Genomic DNA, 21,687 nt, shown 5'->3' with positions numbered 1-21,687 from the left:
CAGGTCACGCCGGCCGCCATGTTTTTGGAGTCTATTGTCTCCTGTATGGGGGCGGCCATGTTTGATGAGCCCAGCTACCTCGTGGAAAGCTGGGAACGCCGGAAGGCGTACACAGGGGGGCGGAGCCACGTCCTTCTACCCGGGAAAACTAACACAGCTCTTTCCAGTCTGTAAAAGACAGACGCTGACTGCAGTTGGTTGGAAACTTCTCTGCATCGGGTGGTGAGCCTTGAGGGTCCCTCTCTCTCTCTGTGGGGATCGAGAAGCAGGTACTCTGAGGGGCGCTATTGCGCTAGGGGGATACACATAAAAAAAAAAAAAAAGAGGTATTTTTTATTTAAAAAAAAAAAAAGTTTTTGTTTTTTTTTCTGGCAGAGGTGTCCTGAATTAACATGGACCCTGCCACTCATGTATCTCCACCAGATCCCTTCGAGGAGTCTGCAGGATCCTCCAGCACCCCACTGACAATTGAATCATTGTCAGCTATTATGGAAACTTTTGTGTCCCGGGTGGAAGTGGCTTGTCAGGGACAGGGCGCAAGAAAACGACCCCCGCCTAACCCCTTATTATCTGAAACTTCGGATTCAGAATCTGAGCCTATTTCTGCAGTTGCAGGTACTTCATCTGGGATTGGTGTCTCGTGTACTGTCTCTTCAGACAGTGAGGAGGATGTTTCGGCATCAGCCATAGCCCGAGAGGAAGCGTTGGTAAACGCACTCATTGTATCTGTTCAAGAAACCTTAAGATTACAGGGTATTCCGTCGGAAATAGCTGAAACTGAAATCCCCTTTGGGACTAAAAAACGCATCAAAGTAACGAAGGTTTTTCCATTGCCCAAATGTTTTGGCAATCCAATCAAAGAAGAATGGAGTCTGCCAAAACGCACTTCTGCTATTTCTAAACGCATTAACAGGCGTTATCCGTTTGAGGAAACCCTCATTAAGAAATGGACAGAACCACCTGTGGTGGATTCACCAATTGCTAGATTGAATAAAGCCACGGTTATTCCTTTAGAAGACGCCCCGTCTTTTAAAGATCCAGTGGATCGCAAGATAGAAGCTATGTCTCGCACCATGTTTTCCTTGATTGGATCAGCTTTCAGACCAATAATTGCTATTGGACTGGTTTCGCAGACTGTAACTGAATGGACCAAGTGGTTGCGCCGGGACTTAGAAGAAGTCCCTCAGGCGGTATCAGATTTGTTGGAACAAATGATACAGGGGTTACAGTTTGTGTGTGATGCGGCGTTAGACGCCACTCCATTATTGGCGCGAGCATCAGTTTCAGCAGTGGTTCTCAGGCGTACACTGTGGCTAAAAGGTTGGTTAGCCGACCAAGGTTCCAAAAAAGCATTGGCTAATATCCCCTTTTTAGGAGAGCGTCTATTTGGAGCCAACTTAGATGAGATCATTAAGGATCTCACGGGAGGAAAGAGCACCTTTTTACCGCAAAATGTTAAAGGTAAAGGACCTCGTCAAAGACGAGGGCCTTCTTTCTCTGCTCACAAAAAGTTTTTTCGTCCCGCGGGTGAAAAAATTAAGTCCTCCAAAGCTCCTTCAGGAGGCTTCAGGGGACGTTGGTCGGGCAAGCAAAAGCCCGCCCCCTCCAGACCTGAAGATAAATCGTCCAAAGCCTGAAGGTGCGCCCCCACCCATAACTGGGGTGGGGGGACGTCTTCGCCGGTTCCCGGATCCATGGCTTTCCAGAATCCCGGACAAGTGGGTTTGCAAAGTCATAAGGTCAGGGTACAAGATCGAGTTTCGATCTCTCCCACCGGCGCGATTCTTCCCTTCCAATATCCGACTATCCCCGGATCGTCTAGAAGATCTGCGGAGAGCAGTCACGGATTTACTACAACAAGGAGTGGTAGTCCACGTTCCTTGGACAGAACGTTTTCAGGGGTTTTATTCAAACCTATTTACAATACCCAGGAAAGAGGGCAAAGTGCGTCCAATTCTGGACTTAAGGGCACTAAATTCCTTTCTCAACATAAGAAAATTCAAGAAGGAATCCAATCGCACAGTAGCAGCCTTCCTGCATCCAGGGGATGTCCTAGCGTCCATAGACATCAAGGACGCCTATCTTCACATTCCCATTTTCGCAGGACATCAGCGGTTTCTACGCTTTTCCGTAGAGGAGAACCACTATCAGTTTGTGGCGTTACCTTTCGGTCTCGCCACGGCTCCTCGGGTCTTCACGAAGGTGTTGGCCCCAATGTTGGCACTACTGCGCCAAAGAGGCATATCGATTCTAGGTTACCTAGACGATCTCCTACTTCATGCAGAGTCTCCTCAGACCCTGCTACAAAACATAGAAATTACTATAATTTCTTTACAGGAATTCGGGTGGCTGGTGAACCAGCAAAAGTCATTTCTGGTTCCCACCCAGAGGCTCGAATATCTGGGTCTAATTCTAGACACAGTCAGGACAAGAGTTTTCCTTCCGGTAGAGAAACTCCGGAAGATTCAATCAGCAGTCCAGTTGTTACTATCCAACAGCTGGTCTTCTCTTCGAACTTGCATGAGGGTTCTGGGGTTGATGGTGGCTTCCTTCGAAGCAGTCCCATCTGCCCAGTCCCATACCCGAATTCTTCAGCAAGAGATTCTTCTCAGATGGAATCGGAATCCGGAATCCCTGGACAATCGGATCCGATTGAGCAAACAGACCAGAGAGTCTCTGGTCTGGTGGCTTCGGTCTCCGATGCTCAGCCAGGGAAAGTCATTTCTGCCAATATATTGGACGATAGTGACCACGGATGCCAGTCTATCCGGATGGGGAGGAATTCTCGGTCAGTTATCTGTCCAGGGACTTTGGTCCCCGGAAGAATCCAGGTTGCCGATAAATGTATTGGAACTGAGAGCGATCAGACTTTGTCTGATTCACTGGACCGAGCAGCTCCAGGGCAGCCCGGTTCGGATCCAGTCGGACAACGCCACGGCCGTGGCTTATGTCAATCACCAAGGGGGCACCAAGAGTGTCCGAGCGGCCAAGGAAGTGGCTTGCATTCTTCGCTGGGCGGAACGATTTGTTCCAGCGATCTCTGCGGTGTTCATTCCGGGGCAGGCAGATTGGCAGGCAGATTATCTCAGCTGTCAGACTCTGGATCAGGGGGAATGGTCCCTCCATCCAGAAGTTTTCCACCAGTTGTGCCTACGTTGGGGCACCCCGGATGTGGATCTGTTGGCATCAGGATTCAACAGGAAAGTACAGAGATTCGTGGCTCGCTCCCGCGATCCTCTAGCAGAGACTGCAGACGCACTGATCGCCCCGTGGGGGCAATACCAGCTAATGTATGCCTTCCCTCCTCTCGGGTTACTGCCAAGACTTCTTCGCAGGATAGAGGAGGAAGGAATTCCAGTAATCCTGGTAGCTCCGGACTGGCCTCGCCGAGCGTGGTACGCCGACTTGGTCAGACTGGTGGCGGACGTCCCGTGGAGACTTCCTCTCAGGGAGGACCTACTGTCTCAGGGACCGATCTTCCATCCTGCTTTACGATCGCTGGCTTTAACGGCCTGGCTATTGAGACCCAGGTGCTGAAGGACAAGGGATTGTCCGCTTCAGTTATTCCTACTTTAGTTAAAGCAAGGAAAGCGACTTCCAGAAAGATTTATCATCGCACATGGAAGTCCTACATTGCATGGTGTGAACCTCTGGGGTTCCGTCCACGGTCTTATTCGGTTAGTCGAATATTAGCTTTTCTGCAACAAGGGGTTGAGCAGAAACTGGCCTTGAGTACTATCAAGGGTCAGGTCTCAGCATTAGCTATCTTCTTTCAGAAGCCTTTGGCTACTCATTCCTTGGTGCGGAATTTCATCCAGGGGGTGCGACATCTGGCTCCGCCAGTGCGCGCGCCGTTACCACCCTGGGATCTTAATTTAGTATTGTCGGTTCTTCAGAAACCTCCCTTTGAAGATATTAGGGAGATTCCTCTACCTACGTTGTCCCAGAAGGTGGCCTTCTTGGTGGCTATCACTTCTGCACGCAGGGTGTCAGAACTGGCCGCATTATCTTGTCGTTCCCCATATCTGGTGGTTCATAGAGATAAGGTGGTTCTTCGTCCGAATCCATCCTTCCTACCAAAAGTGGTTTCAGAATTTCATCTGAATGAAGAAATTGTATTACCTTCCCTGTGTCCTAAGCCCAGTCATCCTCGGGAGTTTGCTTTACACTCCTTGGATGTGGTCCGGGCGATTAGGGTATACTTGAAAACGACAGACTCGTTTCGCAAGACGGATTCACTTTTTGTGATCCCGGGTGGACCCAAAAAGGGGTTGCCTGCATCTGCCGCGACTATTTCCAAATGGATCAGACAGACGGTGGTACAGGCTTATTCTATTAAGGGTCGGGAGCCCCCGTTCCCTGTTAAGGCGCACTCCACTCGGGCACTTAGTGCGTCATGGGCCTTTCGCCATCAGGCGTCAGTGGTCCAGGTGTGCAAGGCGGCTACCTGGTCGTCGGTGCATACCTTTACAAAACATTATAAAGTTGATGTAATGGCATCGTCCGATGCCTCGTTTGGCCGCAAGGTTTTGCAGGCCGCCATTTGAGGAGACCAGTGGTCTACCTCGAGGGTTTTTTTCCGTTGGAATTTTTATTTGAGTCTCCTTCTTTGTTTATAATGAGCCTTTAAAACTTCTAGTTTGGCAGCGGTTGGGCCTTCTAGATTGGATTTTGATTTCTGTCAATCCCACCCCTCATTTGTGGCACTGCTTCTGGATGTCCCAGTTCTTGTGAATCAAGAAGACTACGTCTGTCAATGAGCGACAGAGAAAATCGGATTTTTGTAAGATCTTACCGTAAAATCCTTTTCTCTTAGCTCATTGACAAACGTAGTACCCGCCCCTCTATCATTGAGTTGGGTTGGGTTAAATTCTCTGTTGCTGCTTTGTGACAGAACTGATGCCTTGTAGCAGAGAGAGGGAGGATATACCCTCTGGGACTGCCCCTAGGGTGGAGCCAGAATGTTTTTTCTTTTCTGCCTAGTCCTACTCCTGCGGAGACAACATAACCCAGTTCTTGTGAATCAAGAAGACTACGTCTGTCAATGAGCTAAGAGAAAAGGATTTTACGGTAAGATCTTACAAAAATTCGATTTTTGCCTAGAGGATCTATAAAAACTGCAAGCTGCAGCCTACTGGTCAGTTAAGTATACTTCTCCTGTTTGGTAGGGGGTTCCTTTATTAAAGATTTTTTTTTGTGTAACAGTGAGGTAAAACCTTAAGAACAAAAATTGATTCTGTAAGCATTGCATGAATTTTATTTTAATGTATACATTTCCTTTGGTTGAAGTGTATCAAATTGTTTAATCAAAATTTTGACTGTGGCTGTTAACAGAGCTGATTTTTCTTGATTGTTCTCACATCTAGGTGCGGTGCCCATTATAAGATGTGCGAGAGGCAATGCTGCAGAGATGGTGGCAGTGGTGAGAATGTTTGCAGTATTCAAGCTTTTTTTATTTTGCTAAAGATGCTCTTAGTCTATTCATAGACATAACATTATGTTCTGGATAAACGTGATTTGAGACCATGTTCCTCTGAAAGATTTGTTGCTAGAAAGATCAGTCTGAAGAAATGGGAATTCCATTTGTTCTTTAGAATTTATCTTAAAGGAGATCTCTCACTCTTTTCAGTGCTTTCAGAGAACCAAATACATATAGTCCTTTGTCCCATATTCCTACATGCTATGTAAGCCTAGCTTAGAGGTCAGTCCTACTCTTACTTCCTTGCACCCATCTGACAGCGTAATTAACAAGGAGATGGCTGCCCCTGGCAAGAAGTGTAGAGGGACGGAAGGCTGACGGGCCATCCCTTTTGCATTCCACTTGCTATTGCTTGTCTCGGGCAAGTGCTTCGAGCTGGAGAAGAACACCAGCTATAAATGTACTTTAGCCCCTGAATGAAAGACACTGAAAAAAATGGAGTGTTCTTCTTCAAGATAGTGAAACAATTGTGCCCAATGTGCATTCATATGTTCCTTACCTATAATATCAAAAGTGTGTCCATTCCAGAAAAGGAAAGATTGGGCATATAACAAGCAATGCCAAATATGTATCTGCTGGAAAATAATGTAAAAAAAGGATGACCGTAGGCAGTATGTGCAGGCGAGTAGGGCAGAGGGTATGAAAGCAGACAGTATGTACAGGAGAGAAGTATAGAGGGTATGACAGTGGGCAGTATGTGCAGAAGAGGAGTGCAGAGGTTATGGAGCATGCAGGCAGTATGTGCAGGAAAAGAGTAATGGGGGTATTACAGTGGACAGTATGTGTAGGAGTGGGGTGCAGACGGTATGACAGCAAGTAGGCATGTGTTGGAGAGGAGTGAAAAGAGTATGACAGGGAGGTATGTGAAGGAGTGGTGTGTGCAGAGTATGACGAGGTAGGTATGTGTGGAGGGTATGATTGCAGGCAGTATGTGCATAAGAGAAGTGTAAAGTGTATGACAGAAGACAGTATGTGCAGTAGAGGAGTGTGGAGGGTATGATGGTATAAATATGTTAGAGAGAGGAGTGCAAATGGGATGTCTGTGGTCTGTATGTGCAGGAGAGGGGTTTGGAGGGTATAATATATATTTTTTTAATTCTTCCATTTATATATATATATATATATATATATATATATATATATATATATATATGTATATATCAATTTTTTTTAATACTAATATTTCATATTTGGTTTTTAATATGTATCTTTAGTATTTCGTTATATTTAGTATTTCTTAATTTCTTATTTTTTATTATTTACTTTTTATTATTATTATTTAGAATACTTAGGAGCTGCTTTAAATTAATTCATTACACGGCCGCTGTCCTGTCAGATAATGCCTCCCCGCCTCTTCTCACTCCCACCCTCCCTCCTCCTTGCCCACTCCCACTCTCCCTACTCCATGCCCACTAACCAGCTAAACACAATGGATGGGGGATGTAACATTACATTATATTAGATTAATGATGGCTTAACTTCCGACTTATTCTGAGACAGGCTGGAGGGGCATGACACAGCCTGTGACTGGCAGAAATCCACCTACACGCTGTTATTTCCACAAAATCATAAAGATCTGATTTCAAATATATATTTGTATGCCAATTTAAAACAGTTTATTGATTTTATATATTGAGGACTAGAAGCTCTTATTACAGTGCCATCATCCATATACAGAAATAGAAATGGCAGTGTAAATTAAACAGTGTGTGTTTAGTATCACTTTAACCCTTATATTGGTCAGTATTCTCACAGGTATCGCAAGAAGTGCTCAAGTTTGCTGATGCATTAGTTGTTATTTGATTGTGTTAACATGCCAACTCCTACATGCACTATGGATCAGTTTATTTTATTTTTAACTTTCTCTTTTAGAAATTAGATAAGAAACTACGTGAAAATCTCCGGGATGCCAGAAATAGCCTGTTTACTGGGGATAATCTTGGAGCTGGACAATTTAGGTAACCATTATTATGCTGCGTTTCTCAAAATTTGTCACAAATAACAACAAACAACTAATTCAGGTTTACCTCTAGGTAAAACTGTTATTTTTTTATTGTTTTGGGTAGAATGTGGAAGGGTAAGGGTTCGATCCTTTGTCAAGTGTTTTTTATTGCTGCCTTTGCCTCCTTGCGGAGTTTCCCCACTCGGTACTGGTGACTCAACCATTCTCATCTGAAAATAAAGTGAGGGGAAATCCAAACTTTCAAAAGGAGTGATAAAAGAAAATATTCCAGTGGGGGCACCTGTTTAAGGTACACCTCGCTAAAAGGGGAATTTCCCTCTCTTTCAGTGATTTCCTTTAACTTTAGTTTTGCCTCAGAGACAAGAAATCAATGGATATTTCCCCAAATACAATTCCAACGAAACTGGTAGAGGTTTTAACCCTTACCTACTCTGCCTAAAAAATGCTATGCATATGCTTTTACACAAAAACACATACACACACAAATAATTTTAAGGGCGAATGCATTTTTATGTTGAGTAGTCCACTTTATCCATCTAGGATGGAAGTAGAAGAGAGTGACCATAGAGAACAGGAGAAAAAGCATGGATAAATGCAATAAAAATCATTCACAGAGGGAAATAAAGTTGAAGGGGAAGAGTATGGGTGGAAGTGGAGGAGTGTGTCCACAGGGAATGTGAATGGCATTGATAAAAATTAAGGAGAATCATCTCAGAGAGAAAATGAGAGCATGCAGGGATAGAAGGAAAGAGGAAAATCATTACCGAGGGTAGTAGAATGAGTATGGAGTGAAAGTGATTACAGGAGATTTGTCTCCCAGCAGGGCAGTGTATCCAAGTATAAAGTACAAGCTACATAGGAATGACTTAAAAGCGTCAGTGTTAATGTAATGGAATGGTCCAAACGGGTTTCAAGTATCATTACAGTAAGAAATATGTGGCTGGACTAGAAAATTGCTGATCAAACACAAACCCCATGAAACTTCACAGAGCCATAGAAGTTTTGTAAACCAGAATGGTGGAAAATTGTAGTTTCTCGATGTACAGTGCTTATAGAAGCCTATCCAAAGCAACACAAGGCTGCAATTGCTGCCCAAATTCATTTGTGATCTGTTTTCTCTTTGACACATAGGGGTTGATTTACTAAAGGCAAATATACTGTTTACTTTGCAAGGAAATACCCAATTACGTGCAAGGGAAAAAAAATATATATTTTTTTTTATTGTACATGATTGATGGATGAAAGTCCGCTCTTTCACGAAGGAAAATTCCCTTGCAAAATGAACAGCATTTTTGCTTTCAGTAAATCAACCCCATAGTCTGTTTCTGTTTAACAGTGTAAAAAATAAAAATCAACTTTGCTGTAAATTCACTGTTTTATGACAAAACAAACATAATTTGGAAGTTCCCCTTCCTGTGACAGCGGGTGGGATTTCTCCTCCCCACACCTGCTTTGCCCACACAGCTCGTCATTCGTTTGCAGATTCCTGCAGCAGATGGACTTGTAGTTTCAGTGGGCTGATAATCGCTCTCCTAATCCACTGACATGTCATCAGGCTTTCAAACAGAAAGCTTATACAGAAAGCTGTAGGGCATGTCTGTTGGAGCCCACATTGCACCCATGATCTACTGATCACGGATGCATTGATTTCCAGGCTTCTGCAGGAAAAAATAATAAATGCACCTTTTCAGGCTCTATACAGGGCCTCAGCATATGTCCTCTAATACGGGATGATTTCTTAGAGTGCTTGGAGGATGTCCTCAGATTTTAGGTGGGCCGGACTAGGGCCAGTGGGAGTAGAAAATGTCCTGGGGTCCAATTGGGAGCAAATAATGCTGTATCTTTGGTGTCAGTGGGAGGACTAGTGTCCCATCATTGGTGTCAGTAAAATGAATTGTGCCCCATCGTTGGTGTCAATGGAAGGAATCGTGCCCCATCGTTGGTGTCAATGGAAGGAATTGTGCCCCATCGTTGGTGTCAATGGAAGGAATTGTGCCTCATTGTTGGTGTCAATGGAAGGAGATGTGCCACATTGTTGGTGCCAATGGAAGGAATAGTGCCCCATTGTTGGTGTCAGTGGATGGAATAGTGCCCCAAGGCCTGGATAGAGGCAAGCAAAGAACTGCATCTGGCCCTAGGACCACAGTTTGGGGACTGCTGCTCTAAGATTGTGATTGCATGGATTGTGTTTTGTCACTATTTTGGATTCTTTGTCAGGTTTTTATTGACTCCTGTGTCCCTGTTGGGGAAAATGTTCTTTGCTTTCTGTCCCAAAGATGGTAGTATTCATAACAAGAGTGTAAATCTCTCTAATGGGGACACATACAGCAATAAGATCCATTTTTCTAAAGGTGTTGGTAAAGGTTAAAGTCTTTTTCAGGGCCTGTTCACACCATGTACATTGGTCACTCTTTCTTAATGCAGTCCCAGTACACAGACAAGGCAATTTGCCTTGATACTTATGTTTTCAGTATACACACCTGTTCTGCAGGGGGGTGCATTGAAAAAAAGTAGGACATGCTTTAAAGCATGGGTGTCCAACCTTTTGGCTTCTCTGGGCCACATTGAGTGTAGAGAAATTTTCTCGGGCCGCATATAAAATATATACTATAGTTAAGGTACGTAATAAAATGTTGCCACGCCCCCCGCACTAATTTAACACAACTAGAGGATGATTAAATGAAATGGAATCGGTATACAGAGGTTTACTTCTTCTGAGAGACAATAATGGAACACTCTAACCACCATGACCACTTCAGTGATTTGAAGTGGTCATGGTGGTAGGAGTCAGAAACACTGCACATGCTCGCCTCCCCAGATCCCCCCCCCCCCAATCCCCCCCCCAGCCTCTGCCTACCGTTAGTTGGAAGCTGCTGTGGCCATGCCCCCGACCCAACTTCCTTCCTCCCCAGCAACAAAAAATTGTCAGGGGGCAGTGGGCCGCATTGCCTGCGGTTCTGGGCGCATGAGGCCCTTGGGCCGCAGGTTGAACATGCCTGCTTTAAAGATTAATTAAATGTTACTTTGTGACATTCTAATAAAGTTGAAAAACAAGAAAAAATTAAACCATGCAATGTGACATTTTATTTATAATCAGATTTAATGCATGTATCATTTATGACGCATCAGCACTTCTATTTTCATTTGACCGCTGGTGTGAACAAGCCCTACATTGCGGTCTGCCTTTCCATTTGGAACATAGCTCTCCTTTGTACTGCTGTGACAGAAAGTGAGAGGAAAGCTCAACAGGTGCAGTGAAAACCAACTTTCTCTTACGTCCTCCGACAGTCGCCGCCTCTTCATATTCGTCACAATGGGGTTATGACCTTTTCTCCGTAGGAGTAGCTAGGCAACAGAATATGTCAATATTAAGGCTTTTAACATATCCCACCCCCAGGGGGTGGTCCCCTCAGTCAATACCCTCCTACTTCCTGTATCCATACCTCAGTTTCAATGTCTAGCTTGTCATGAGTAGCTGGATGTCTCTATGCTGGAGCATTTTGTCTCAGCCTTTTCTCTTTTTTGATTTTATTTGAGTTTTTTTCTCTCTCTTTACTTAGCTGTTACTTTTGTCAGCGTTAGTTAGTCCTTCTGATGAATAGGATCATGCGGGCTGGGTCTCGGGCTGACCCCCCTGGTCGCAGGTTGTGGGTCAGTGGCTTCCCAGCCTGCCATCGAGCGTTCAGTCAGGTATTTTTCCTTTGCATATTGAACGACCCATCCCTGTTCGCTGCAGGGATGCTATGGTGAGGTGGCTACCTCACTGGACGCCTTGCGGTATCGCTCCGCAGTTCTCCTGCGTCCTGGCTGCGACTCTCCCTGTCCCATGTGCAGTGGCTTGATCGCTTGTGCGGGTTCCCCACGCCAGTTAGGAGGTAAGTGTATCTGTGTGGGGACCTGTCTGTTTGGGGGGTGTCAGTCTGGGACTGTGTAACCCTGCCCCTGTTCACACTGTTGGACTACCTATCTGTCTTAGCTGCACTCTGTGGAATTCAAGGAGGGGGGCTATACTGCACGGTCTCTGTGTCAGATTGTGTGCTGTCTTTTACTGTGTGACAGGCTGTGTGCTGCGGGGCATGATGTGGATCATGTTGTGCATACTTGCGGTGACTGCTGCTACGGTCCGCCATTGTTTTTTACTGTACTGCATGTGTCCTGGTGTTTCACTGTGGGCGGGAGCGGCGTTTTCGGCGCCAAGCGCCGCCATTCTGGCGGCGATCGCTCCGGCCTCATGCTGACACTGCAGGCGGCCATTTTCTTGTAGCCCTCCATAGGCTTCAATAGAGCGCCCTGTATTGCATCACTTCCTCTTCTCCTGGGCGCACCGATCGAGGCAGCAGCAGCGGTGGTCTCTGCAGGTTCTATCCTCTCTGTCTGAATCCTTGCCTGAGTTTGTGCTTTTCCCTGTGGGGGTCGGCTTGTGCTGGTGTGTGAGTGCGGTGGGCTGCGCTGACCGCGCTTTTAAAGGGGCAGTTACCCTTTATTCTCCTGCAAAATTTTTTTTTGGGGGCATGGATTCTCAGGAAAGCAAATTTCCTCTCACTTTGGTGGGAATCCAGGGGACTGCTGCTTCCCCCCCCAGGGGGTGATTTGGCTGCTGTTGTGGCTAACCTTGCTGCTCAGGTGCAAATGCTGGTGGCTGCTCAATCCACTAAACGGCCCAGAGTTTCAATTTCCTCTGATTCAGAGGGTGATGGTGATGGGGCTGCTATGGCTGGGGTCTCCTTATCGGGGTCCCGTTCCTCCCTGGATCTTGTGGGATCAGAAGTGGAGGCGGAGGTGGAAGGGGTTGATAATTCTCCCCCTGGCTCGTGTGAAGAGCTTGCACTCATGGATGAATTGGTTGCTTCTATCAAACAAACACTGCATTTGCAGGATGAGCCATGTCCTCCTGCTGTTTTAGCCTCCTATGGGACGCAGCGGAGACGCAGGTCTTCACAGGTTTTTCCTTGCACTGATGATTTTCAGCGCGCTGTTAGCGAACAGTGGCGCAATCTGCGGAAGCCTTTTGCTGTGCCAAGTAGGTTCAAGCTGCGTTATCCTTTCACGCCCGCTACTGATGAACGGTGGTGTGTGCCACCTCCGGTGGATCACGCGGTAGCGGTTTTGAATAAGTCTACTGCGATTCCTGCTGAGGATACGCCGGTGTTCCGGGATGCCACGGACAGGAGACTGGAGTCTCTTACCCGTCATACCTATTCGGTTACCGGTTCTATGCTCAAAGCTATTTTTGCTTCACTTATGGCAGCTCAGGCTGTCGCAAATTGGACACAGGTGCTTAGGCGCGTCCTGGTGGCTGACTCTGCCCCTCCAGAGACGTTGGCTATGGTGGATCAAATCCATCAGGGTGTCATGTATTTGTGTGATGCGGACTTGGATATAGTTCCGTTGGCTGCACGTGTGCACAGTGTGGCGGTGTTGTCACGCCGCCTGATTTGGCTGAAGTGTTGGTCTGTGGACCAGTCTTCGCGCAAGACCTTGGCTAATCTACCCTATAACGGATCTCGACTTTTTGGCGATTCCTTGGATACACTGATTAAAGGGATCACGGGTGGTAAGAGCACGCTCTTGCCCCAATACCACAAGGCTAAGGCGGCTCCTGGTAAGAAGACCGCTTCTTTTCGGCCCTCTCAGGGTTCCTTTCGTGCCTTTCGGTCGCACTATAAGGGTAAGCCGTTCAAAGGCCAAGGCTCCCAGAAGAAGCCGTGGACAGGTAAGCAGAAGTCCGGCCAGTCCATATCCGCTGCCCACAACAGTGCGGCCTGAAGGGGCGCCCTCACCCGGTTCTGGGGTGGGGGGACGCTTGCTCGGTTTTCTTCAACCCTGGCTGGCCCGTGTTCGGGACAGGTGGGTTCAGGAAATCGTTCGATCTGGCTACAAGATCGAGTTTCTCTCTCGGCCGGAGAGCAGATTTTTTCCCTCAAATCTTCAACTGTCTCCGAAGCGTTTGTGGGATCTGTACCTGGCGGTGCGGGACCTGCGGGCTCAGGGGGTAGTGGTTCCGGTACCTCATCGGGACAGATTTCGGGGGTTCTATTCCAATCTGTTCACCGTGCCCAGGAAGGAGGGCAAGGTGCATCCGATTCTGGACTTAAAGGCTCTGAACCGCTTTGTGCGGGTTCGCAAGTTCCGCATGGAATCCCTGCGGTTGGTGGTGGCTGCCCTGATTCCGGGGGAGTTCATGGCCTCCATCGACTTGAAGGATGCGTATCTTCACATCCCCATTTTCGAGGGTCACCAGAGGTACCTTCGATTCGCCATTGCGGAGGATCATTACCAATTCGTGGCGCTGCCTTTTGGGTTCGCTTCGGCTCCACGGGTGTTCACCAAGGTGCTTGCACCGGTTCTGGCTTTGTTGAGAGCCCAGGGCATCTCTGTCCTGGGGTATCTGGACGACATTCTGGTTCGGTCTGCGACCAACCAGGGTCTGGTGTCAGCCCTGTCCGTCACGATGCAAACTCTGCAGGAGTTTGGTTGGACGATAAACTTTCCAAAATCGACGCTGTGCCCGTCGGTTCGTCTTCCCTACCTGGGGATGATTCTGGACTCGGTCCAGGCGAAGGTCTTCCTGCCGGGAGACAAACTCAGGTCTCTTCAGGAAGAAGCCAGGTCCCTCAGGGACGTTCCGTGCTCGTCCATCCGGACGTGCATGCGCTGTTTGGGATTAATGGTCTCAGCTTTCGAGGCGATTCCCTTCGCCCAGTTTCACACGCGGGGTCTCCAAGCGGAGATCCTGTCCAGGTGGGACAGGCGACCGCAATCTCTGGAACTCCAGATTTCATTGAGTCATCGCACCAGAAGGGATCTTCTGTGGTGGCTCCAGTCCCCGACCGTGTCGGGGGGCAAGTCTTTTCGTCCTCTCTCATGGACGGTGGTCACCACGGATGCCAGCCTGTCGGGCTGGGGTGGTGTTCTGGGCGTTCTGTCCGCCCAGGGAACTTGGTCGGTGGAGGAATCCTCCCTTCCGATCAACATTCTGGAACTACGAGCGGTAAATCTCTGCCTTCGACGTTGGACGGACAGGCTGCAGGGCCGTCCGGTTCGGGTGCAGACGGACAATGCCACAGTGGTGGCCTACATCAACCATCAAGGGGGCACCAGGAGTGCCCGGGCGGCTCGGGAGGTGGCCGACATTCTGTCTTGGGCCGAGACACACGTCCCGGCGATAACGGCAGTTCACATTCCGGGGGTGGAGAACTGGCAGGCGGATTATCTGAGTCGCCAGACCCTGGACCAGGGGGAATGGTCACTTCACCCGGATGTCTTCCAGATGTTGTGCGTGAAGTGGGGTCTTCCAGATGTGGACCTGTTCGCGTCTCGTCTGAACAACAAGGTGAAAAGGTTCGTGGCGCGGACACGCGATCCTCGGGCAGACGCGTCAGACGCGTTGGTAGCTCAGTGGCATCAGTACCGACTGCTGTACGCATTCCCACCGATTCAACTGCTGTCCAGGTTCCTTCGCAGGTTGAACTCGGAACCGCACACGGTGATTCTTGTGGCACCGGACTGGCCTCGCCGGTCCTGGTACGCAGACCTCGTGAATCTGGCGGTCGACGCCCCGTGGCGTCTGCCTCTTCGAGAAGATCTCCTGTCTCAAGGACCGATATTCCATCCTGCTTTACAGTCGCTGGCTTTGACGGCCTGGCTGTTGAAACCGAGGTCCTGAAGGATAGGGGTCTCTCCCCTGAGGTCATTCACACTTTGATCAACGCGAGGAAGTCTTCCTCGGGGAAGGTCTATTACCGTACTTGGAAGGCCTATTTTGCCTGGTGTGAGTCCAGGGGGCATTCCCCTCGCACGTACTCGGTGTCTAGGGTGTTGTCCTTCCTTCAAACGGGTGTTGACCAGCGTTTGGCGCTGGCTACGATCAAGGGTCAGGTGTCTGCGTTGGCTGTTCTTTTTCAAGTCCTGTGGCATCTAACTCCTTGGTTAGCACTTTTGTCCAAGGGGTGCGACATCTGGTCCCTCCTAGGAGGGAACCCCTGCCTCCTTGGGACTTGAATTTTGTTCTGTCCGTGTTACAACATGCTCTCTTTGAACAGATCAGAAAGATCTCGTTGTCCATGTTGTCCAAGAAGGTTGCCTTTTTGGTGGCGATCACTTCGGCTCGCCGGGTGTCGGAGCTGGCAGCTTTGTCCTGCAGGTCTCCGTATCTGGTCGTTCACTTGGATAAGGTGGTCTTGCGACCTAATCCTTCTTTTCTTCCGAAGAGGATTTCGGATTTTCACCTCAATGAGGATATTGTCCTACCTTCGCTCTGCGCAAAGCCCAAGCATCCGAAGGAGGTGGATTTGCACTCCCTGGATGTTGTTCGGGCGATCAGGGTTTACTTGAAATCGACTGAATCCTTTCGCAAGTCGGATTCCTTATTTGTCCTTCCGGAGGGTCCTCGGAAGGGCATGGCGGCGTCGGCTTCTACCATCGCCAAATGGATGAGACAGACCATTGAACAGGCATATGCTTTGAAGGGAAAAGTTCCTCCTATGCCTGTGAAGGCGCACTCTACCAGGTCTCTGAGTACGTCTTGGGCCTGTCATCATCGGGCTTCTGTGGCCCAGGTGTGTAAGGCGGCGACTTGGTCGTCCGTTCACACCTTCACGAAGTTCTACAAGGTGGATGTTCAGGCATCGGCTGATGCTTCCTTTGGCCGCAAGGTTCTTAGTGTGGCAGTTCCTTAGGGTCCCTTGTTTTGGGCCCTTGGCTGTTGGGATATAATTTTATCCTTAGGTTATTTGTTTTTTCCTGGGTTGTTGCTCCTGTTGAGCACCTTTTTTTCATGCTGCCCAGCTGGTTTCCTTCCCTTGGTAAGGTTCCTTTCTCTGATGTGGAGACGGCGTTGCCTTTGGGCGCGACTGCGTTTCCCACCCCTCATGTTTGCACTGCTTTGGGACGTCCCCATTGTGACGAATATGAAGAGGCGGCGACTGTCGGAGGACGTAAGAGAAAACTGAATTTTTGTAAAATCTTACCTGTAAAATTCCTTTCTCCGAGTCCTCCGACAGTCGCCGCCCCTGCCCCTCTTTTGGGGTTTGGTTGTATACTCTACTGCTATTCCACTGAAACTGAGGTATGGATACAGGAAGTAGGAGGGTATTGACTGAGGGGACCACCCCCTGGGGGTGGGATATGTTAAAAGCCTTAATATTGACATATTCTGTTGCCTAGCTACTCCTACGGAGCAAAGGTCATAACCCCATTGTGACGAATATAAAGAGGTGGCGACTGTCGGAGGACTCATAGAAAGGAATTTTACAGGTAAGATTTTACAAAAATTCCGTTTTCTAATGCTTGATCTCTGTATCCAAAAATTACACAAAATCAGAGCTACAGCTGTTTTATACAGCTGCTCAGTGACAGCTTACACTTCATTATATGTTTTATGTTTATATAGTTATGCACTTTCCCATTTACATGTATTCATTAAATAGTTTAAAGCTGCCATCCTCAAGGTAAATGTACTGTTAATATTCACAAGAGTCCCTAGCCCAGTACAGTATGTTCTTTTAAGAATTCATTATACATGTGATTGCAGTTGATGGTCCTAGTTCATGCCAAGGCATTTCATTTACCATGCTATAGGGCCTGGGCATTTTTATTTGGTATTTCTATTGTAAGATATGTGTATAAAAGTAAATATACATATAATTTTGCTGTTATTTGATCTGTAGCATTAGAATATTTTTAGGTTAAAGTGTTTCTAAATCCAAAAACCAAATTAAATTTCTCTTTCGTTCATTGATGGACACAGCTCCTGATATTCATAACCATTGGGTTATACTGCCTCCTACTGGAGTAGGATTCAAGGCAGAAAAGAATTATGGGATATACTCCCTCTCTCTGCTATAGCCAATATGTTTTTTTTTCGGCCTAGTCAGGAGTAAGGACCTATTTCCTTGCTGGGATCTTTGGTCCTGGCAAAAAAATTTTAGATAGAAATTTTTTTTTCTCCTGGATTTTTTCTGTGAGATCTACAATCAATTGGCAGATTGGGCGACGGGCTGGATAATCTAGATCCAGTGGTCACCCCAGTCTGGCCAGCAAGCGCGTGCAGACCTCAGCTCCACGCTAGGTCGGCCGCGACATAGCCCCACTGGAATGGAGATAGCCTGCGAGTTAAATGCCTGATGGTGTCTACCTTAGAGGCTGTTCTGTTTGCACAGTTCTATATGAGGTCCCTGCAAAGGGAAATTCTGACCAAATGGGACAAGACGCAGCAGTCTCTGGACAGTCAGATCCGGCTGAGTCGGGGCACAAAGGAGTCCCTGATATGGTGGTTTCGTTCTGCAGCGCTTCGGCTAGTAAATTCCTTCCTCCCCTTGTATTGGACAGTGGTCACCACGGATGACAGCCTGTCCGGCTGGGGAGGCGTCCTCAGAAAGCATTCTGCTCAGGGGATCTGAATGCTGGAAGAGTCCAGACTCCCAATCAATGTCTTGGAACTCCGAGCGATCAGATCAATGGATCGAATCGTCTTCAGGGTTGTCCAGTGCGCATTCAGTCAGACAATGCCACAGCCATGGCTTATGTCAGTCATCAAGGGGGCACAAAAAGTGTCCTGGTGGCTCTGGAGGTACCCGGCATTCTGAGGTGGGCAGAGCAGTTCGTTCCAGCCCCCTCTGCCTTACACATTCCCAGAGTGGAATATTGGCAGGCGTTGGACCACGGGGAGTGGACCATTCATTCGGAGGTGTTTCATCAGCTGTGTCTATGGTGGGGCATCCCCAAGGTGGATCTCTTGGCATCACGGCTCAACAGAAAGGTGCAGAACTTTGTGACTCGGTCAAGGGATCCTCTAGTGGATGCCACAGAAGCGCTGGTGGCCCCCGTGGGGTCAGTATCATCTTATTTTTGCCTTCCCTCCTCTCAAGCTTCTGCCAAGACTTCTACGCGGGATCGAGGCATAAGGGATCCTGGTCATCTTAGTGGCTCCAGACTGGCCTCACCGGGCTTGGATCTGCTGTCCCAAGGACCAATATTTCATCCTGCTCTATAGTCGTTGGCTTTGATGGCATGGCTGTTGAATGCCAGGTGCTGAAGGATAGGGGGTTATCTGAGTCTGTGATTCCTACACTTTTGAAAGCTATGATATCTACTACTAGGAATATCTACCATTGTACGTGGAAGACGTACATTGTGTGGTATAAGTCTCTTGGGGTTCTTCCTCGCTCCTTCTTGTTGGCTCAGGTCTTGACCTTCTTTTGACGGGGGTTGAACAGAAATTGGCCTTGAGTACCATCAAGGGCCAGGTGTCGGTTTTGGCGGTCTTCTTCCACTCCCTGGTGCGTACCTTTCTTCAGGGGGTCGGACATTTGGTTCCTCCAGCGCGGGCTCCCTTGCCGCCTTGGGATCTTAATTTGGTGCTTTCATCTTTACAGAAGTCTCCCTTTGAAAATATTCGGGAGATTCCCCTGCTTACGCTGTCCCAGAAGGTGGCCTTTTTAGTGGCTGTCACCTAGGCACGCAGGGTGTTGTAACTGGCGGCCTTGTTCACCTTACCTGGTGATTCACAGGGATAAGGTGGTTCTTCGCCACTGGCCTAAACATCCAAAGGAAATTTCCTTGCATGCCTTAGAAGTGGTCTGGGCAATTAGGGTATACCCAGCAGCTACGGAGTCTTTTAGGAAGTCAGACTCTCTCTTTGTGCTCACGAATGGACCTTGAAAAGGGTTGTCCGCTTATTCTACGACCATTTCCAGATGGATCAGACAGACGGTGATTCGGGCCTATTCCATCAGGGGTCAGGTTCCTCCTTTCCCTGTCAAGACGCACTCTGCTAGGGTGCTTAGTGACTCTTGGGCTTTCCATCATCAGGCATCAGTGATGCAGGTTTGCAAGGCGGCCACCTGGTCATCAGTGTGCACTTTACAATGTGGATGTGTTGGCATCTGCGGATTCTTCTTTTGGATGCAAGGTTTTGCAGGCTGCTGTTTAAGGGTGTGTTGTTTTTTTTCAGGTGGGCTCCAGTTGTTTGGTTGAGCTCCTGTTGCCTGGTTGGCTAATGTTTAGCCTTGGGAATTTTTTTGTTGTTCCCACCCCTCATGTTTAACACTGCTTTGGGACCTCCCAATGGTTATGAATATCAGGAGCTGTGTCCGTCAATGAACAAAAGAGAAAATGGGATTTTAGACTTACCGTAAAATCCATTTCTATGATGATCATTGACGGACACGGCACCCACCCCCTCTGTGAATTTATAATTCTGCTGACACTGCTTGTAACAAAACGGAGTGGCTAGCACAGAGAGAGTATATCTCCTGGGACTGCCCATGGGTGTAGCCAGAATTATTTTCTGCCTTTTTGTCCTACTCCTGTAGGGGGGCAGTATAACCCAATGGTTATGAATATCAGAAGCTGTGTCCATCAATGAAAATCAGGGAAATTAATTTTACGGTAAGTCAAAAATCACATTAATATTCCAGCTAATCAGTCCCTAGACAAAGGATTCAAATAAAAATTAAATTTACTTTTCCAGGTGTTATGTTCCTTTATTTGTACCTGGTAATCCTGCAAGTATCACACTTCCTGTGCTTCTGGCCTTGGAGGAAGCCATGGTTGAACGCCCAGGCTAGACTTCAGACATGTCTGCCTGTATTTATCTTCATTTTTAGTTTGCAGAAGAAATATAACATTGTTTGTCCTTTTGGGTCAGCTCACAGGAAGTGGCAGGGACACTACATTTCTGGCAAGATCAACAGTTATTATCTGTACTTGCTGGAAATGTTCTTAGCCTGAAAGAAGAAAACAAATGCCGCCACCACGTCTAAGGACTGGTAAGCTGCAATAAATTACATTTTTGTACTTGAGTTTATTAATTTTTTAAGGGCTTCTCCTTATAATAAACTCTCTCCTGATTTTCACTTGGCAGTTTCCAGAGGCCTTTATTAGTTCTTGTAGACAGGAACATAGATCTCGCTACCACTCTTCACCACACGTGGACATACCAGGCACTGGTCCATGATGTCCTGGTAAGCATTTACACTTTAAATCCTAAATTATTTTTGTCACTAGTGCTTGTAATATTGAATAAATCAGTAAATTCATGGTCTGGCTTAAAACAACGCACAATAAGACGTGTGTCAAATGCCACAAAGCAGGGGCTGGTGTGTATGAGAATTAAATCTTAGAATAATTATCTTATATTAAAGCGGAGTTCCAGCCTATTAAAAAAAAAAAGCTAAATAAAGAACACCCCCATAATGGTCGCATCTTGCAATATATATTCTTTTATATTTTGTAATTTACTTTTTTTGTTAGATAGTTGCTCCGATCTTCATTGTGGGCATCTGAAACCCACTCGTAGCTCATTCCAGGATACCCAATTTTCCAATCTCATTACGTACACAGCGCTGCAGACTTGTATTGCGCAGGCTGCACATTTACTGCTGGGATTGATGATACATACAGGTGCCTAAAATTAGAATATCATGAAAAAGTTAATTGATTTCACTATTTCAATTCAAAAAGTGAAACTCATATATTTTATATAGATGTGTTACACACAGAGTGATATATTTCAAGCATTTCTTTCTTTTAATTTTGATGATTATGGTTTACAGCTTGTGAAAACCCAAAATTCAGTATCTCAGAAAATTAGAATATTACATAAGACCAACAAAAAGAAGGATTCTTAATACAGAAATGTTGGCTTACATAAAAGTATGTCCATATACAGTATAGTATGCACTCTATACTTGGTCGGATGTGTGTGTGTGTGGCACGGCATAGAGGCGATCAGCCTGTTGCACTTCTGAGGTGTTATGGAAGCCCAGGCTTCTTTGATAGCGGCCTTTAGCTCATCTGCATTGTTGGGTCTGGTTTCTCTCATCTTCCTCTTGACATAACCCCACATATTCTCCATGGGGTTTAGTTCAGTTTGCTGGCCATTCAAGCACGGTGATACCATGATCATTAAGCCAGGTATAGGTACTTTTGGTCCTGTGGGCAGGTGCCAAGTCCTGTTGGAAAATTAAATCAGCATCTCCATAAAGCTGATCAGCAGAGTGAAGCATGAAGTGCTCCAGAATTTCTTGGTAGAGGGCTGCACTGATTTTGGGGAGCCAGGTCATCAGCTGGTGTTAGTCCACTGTGTTTTATCAAGTCCAAAGTCAGTGCAGCCCTCTACCAGGGCCAGGAAACTCGTCTGTCCTAAACTCCATATAGAATCTGTGGGGTATTGCTAAGAGGAAGATGAGAGACACCAGACCCAACAATGCAGATGAGCTGAAGGTCGCTATCAAAGCAACCT

At 47.1% G+C, this 21,687-nt stretch overlaps 1 protein-coding gene across 1 annotated transcript in view; it reads left to right on the top strand.

The window, feature by feature from the left end:
- SCFD1 (sec1 family domain containing 1) overlaps positions 1–21,687 on the top strand; it is a 326,499-nt gene that overhangs the window by 75,484 nt on the left and 229,328 nt on the right. The window contains exons 8-10 of the mRNA XM_082275124.1: positions 5,367–5,422; positions 7,352–7,437; positions 20,308–20,407. Of these exons, the coding sequence (XP_082131250.1) occupies positions 5,367–5,422; positions 7,352–7,437; positions 20,308–20,407 (242 nt within the window). The remainder of the gene's footprint in view (positions 1–5,366; positions 5,423–7,351; positions 7,438–20,307; positions 20,408–21,687) is intronic.

The sequence above is a fragment of the Pelophylax lessonae genome (assembly GCF_965119305.1).
Source record: "Pelophylax lessonae genome assembly, chromosome: 13".
NCBI classification, from domain to species: Eukaryota; Metazoa; Chordata; class Amphibia; order Anura; family Ranidae; genus Pelophylax; species Pelophylax lessonae.
This window is presented reverse-complemented; position numbering and strand designations above follow the sequence as displayed.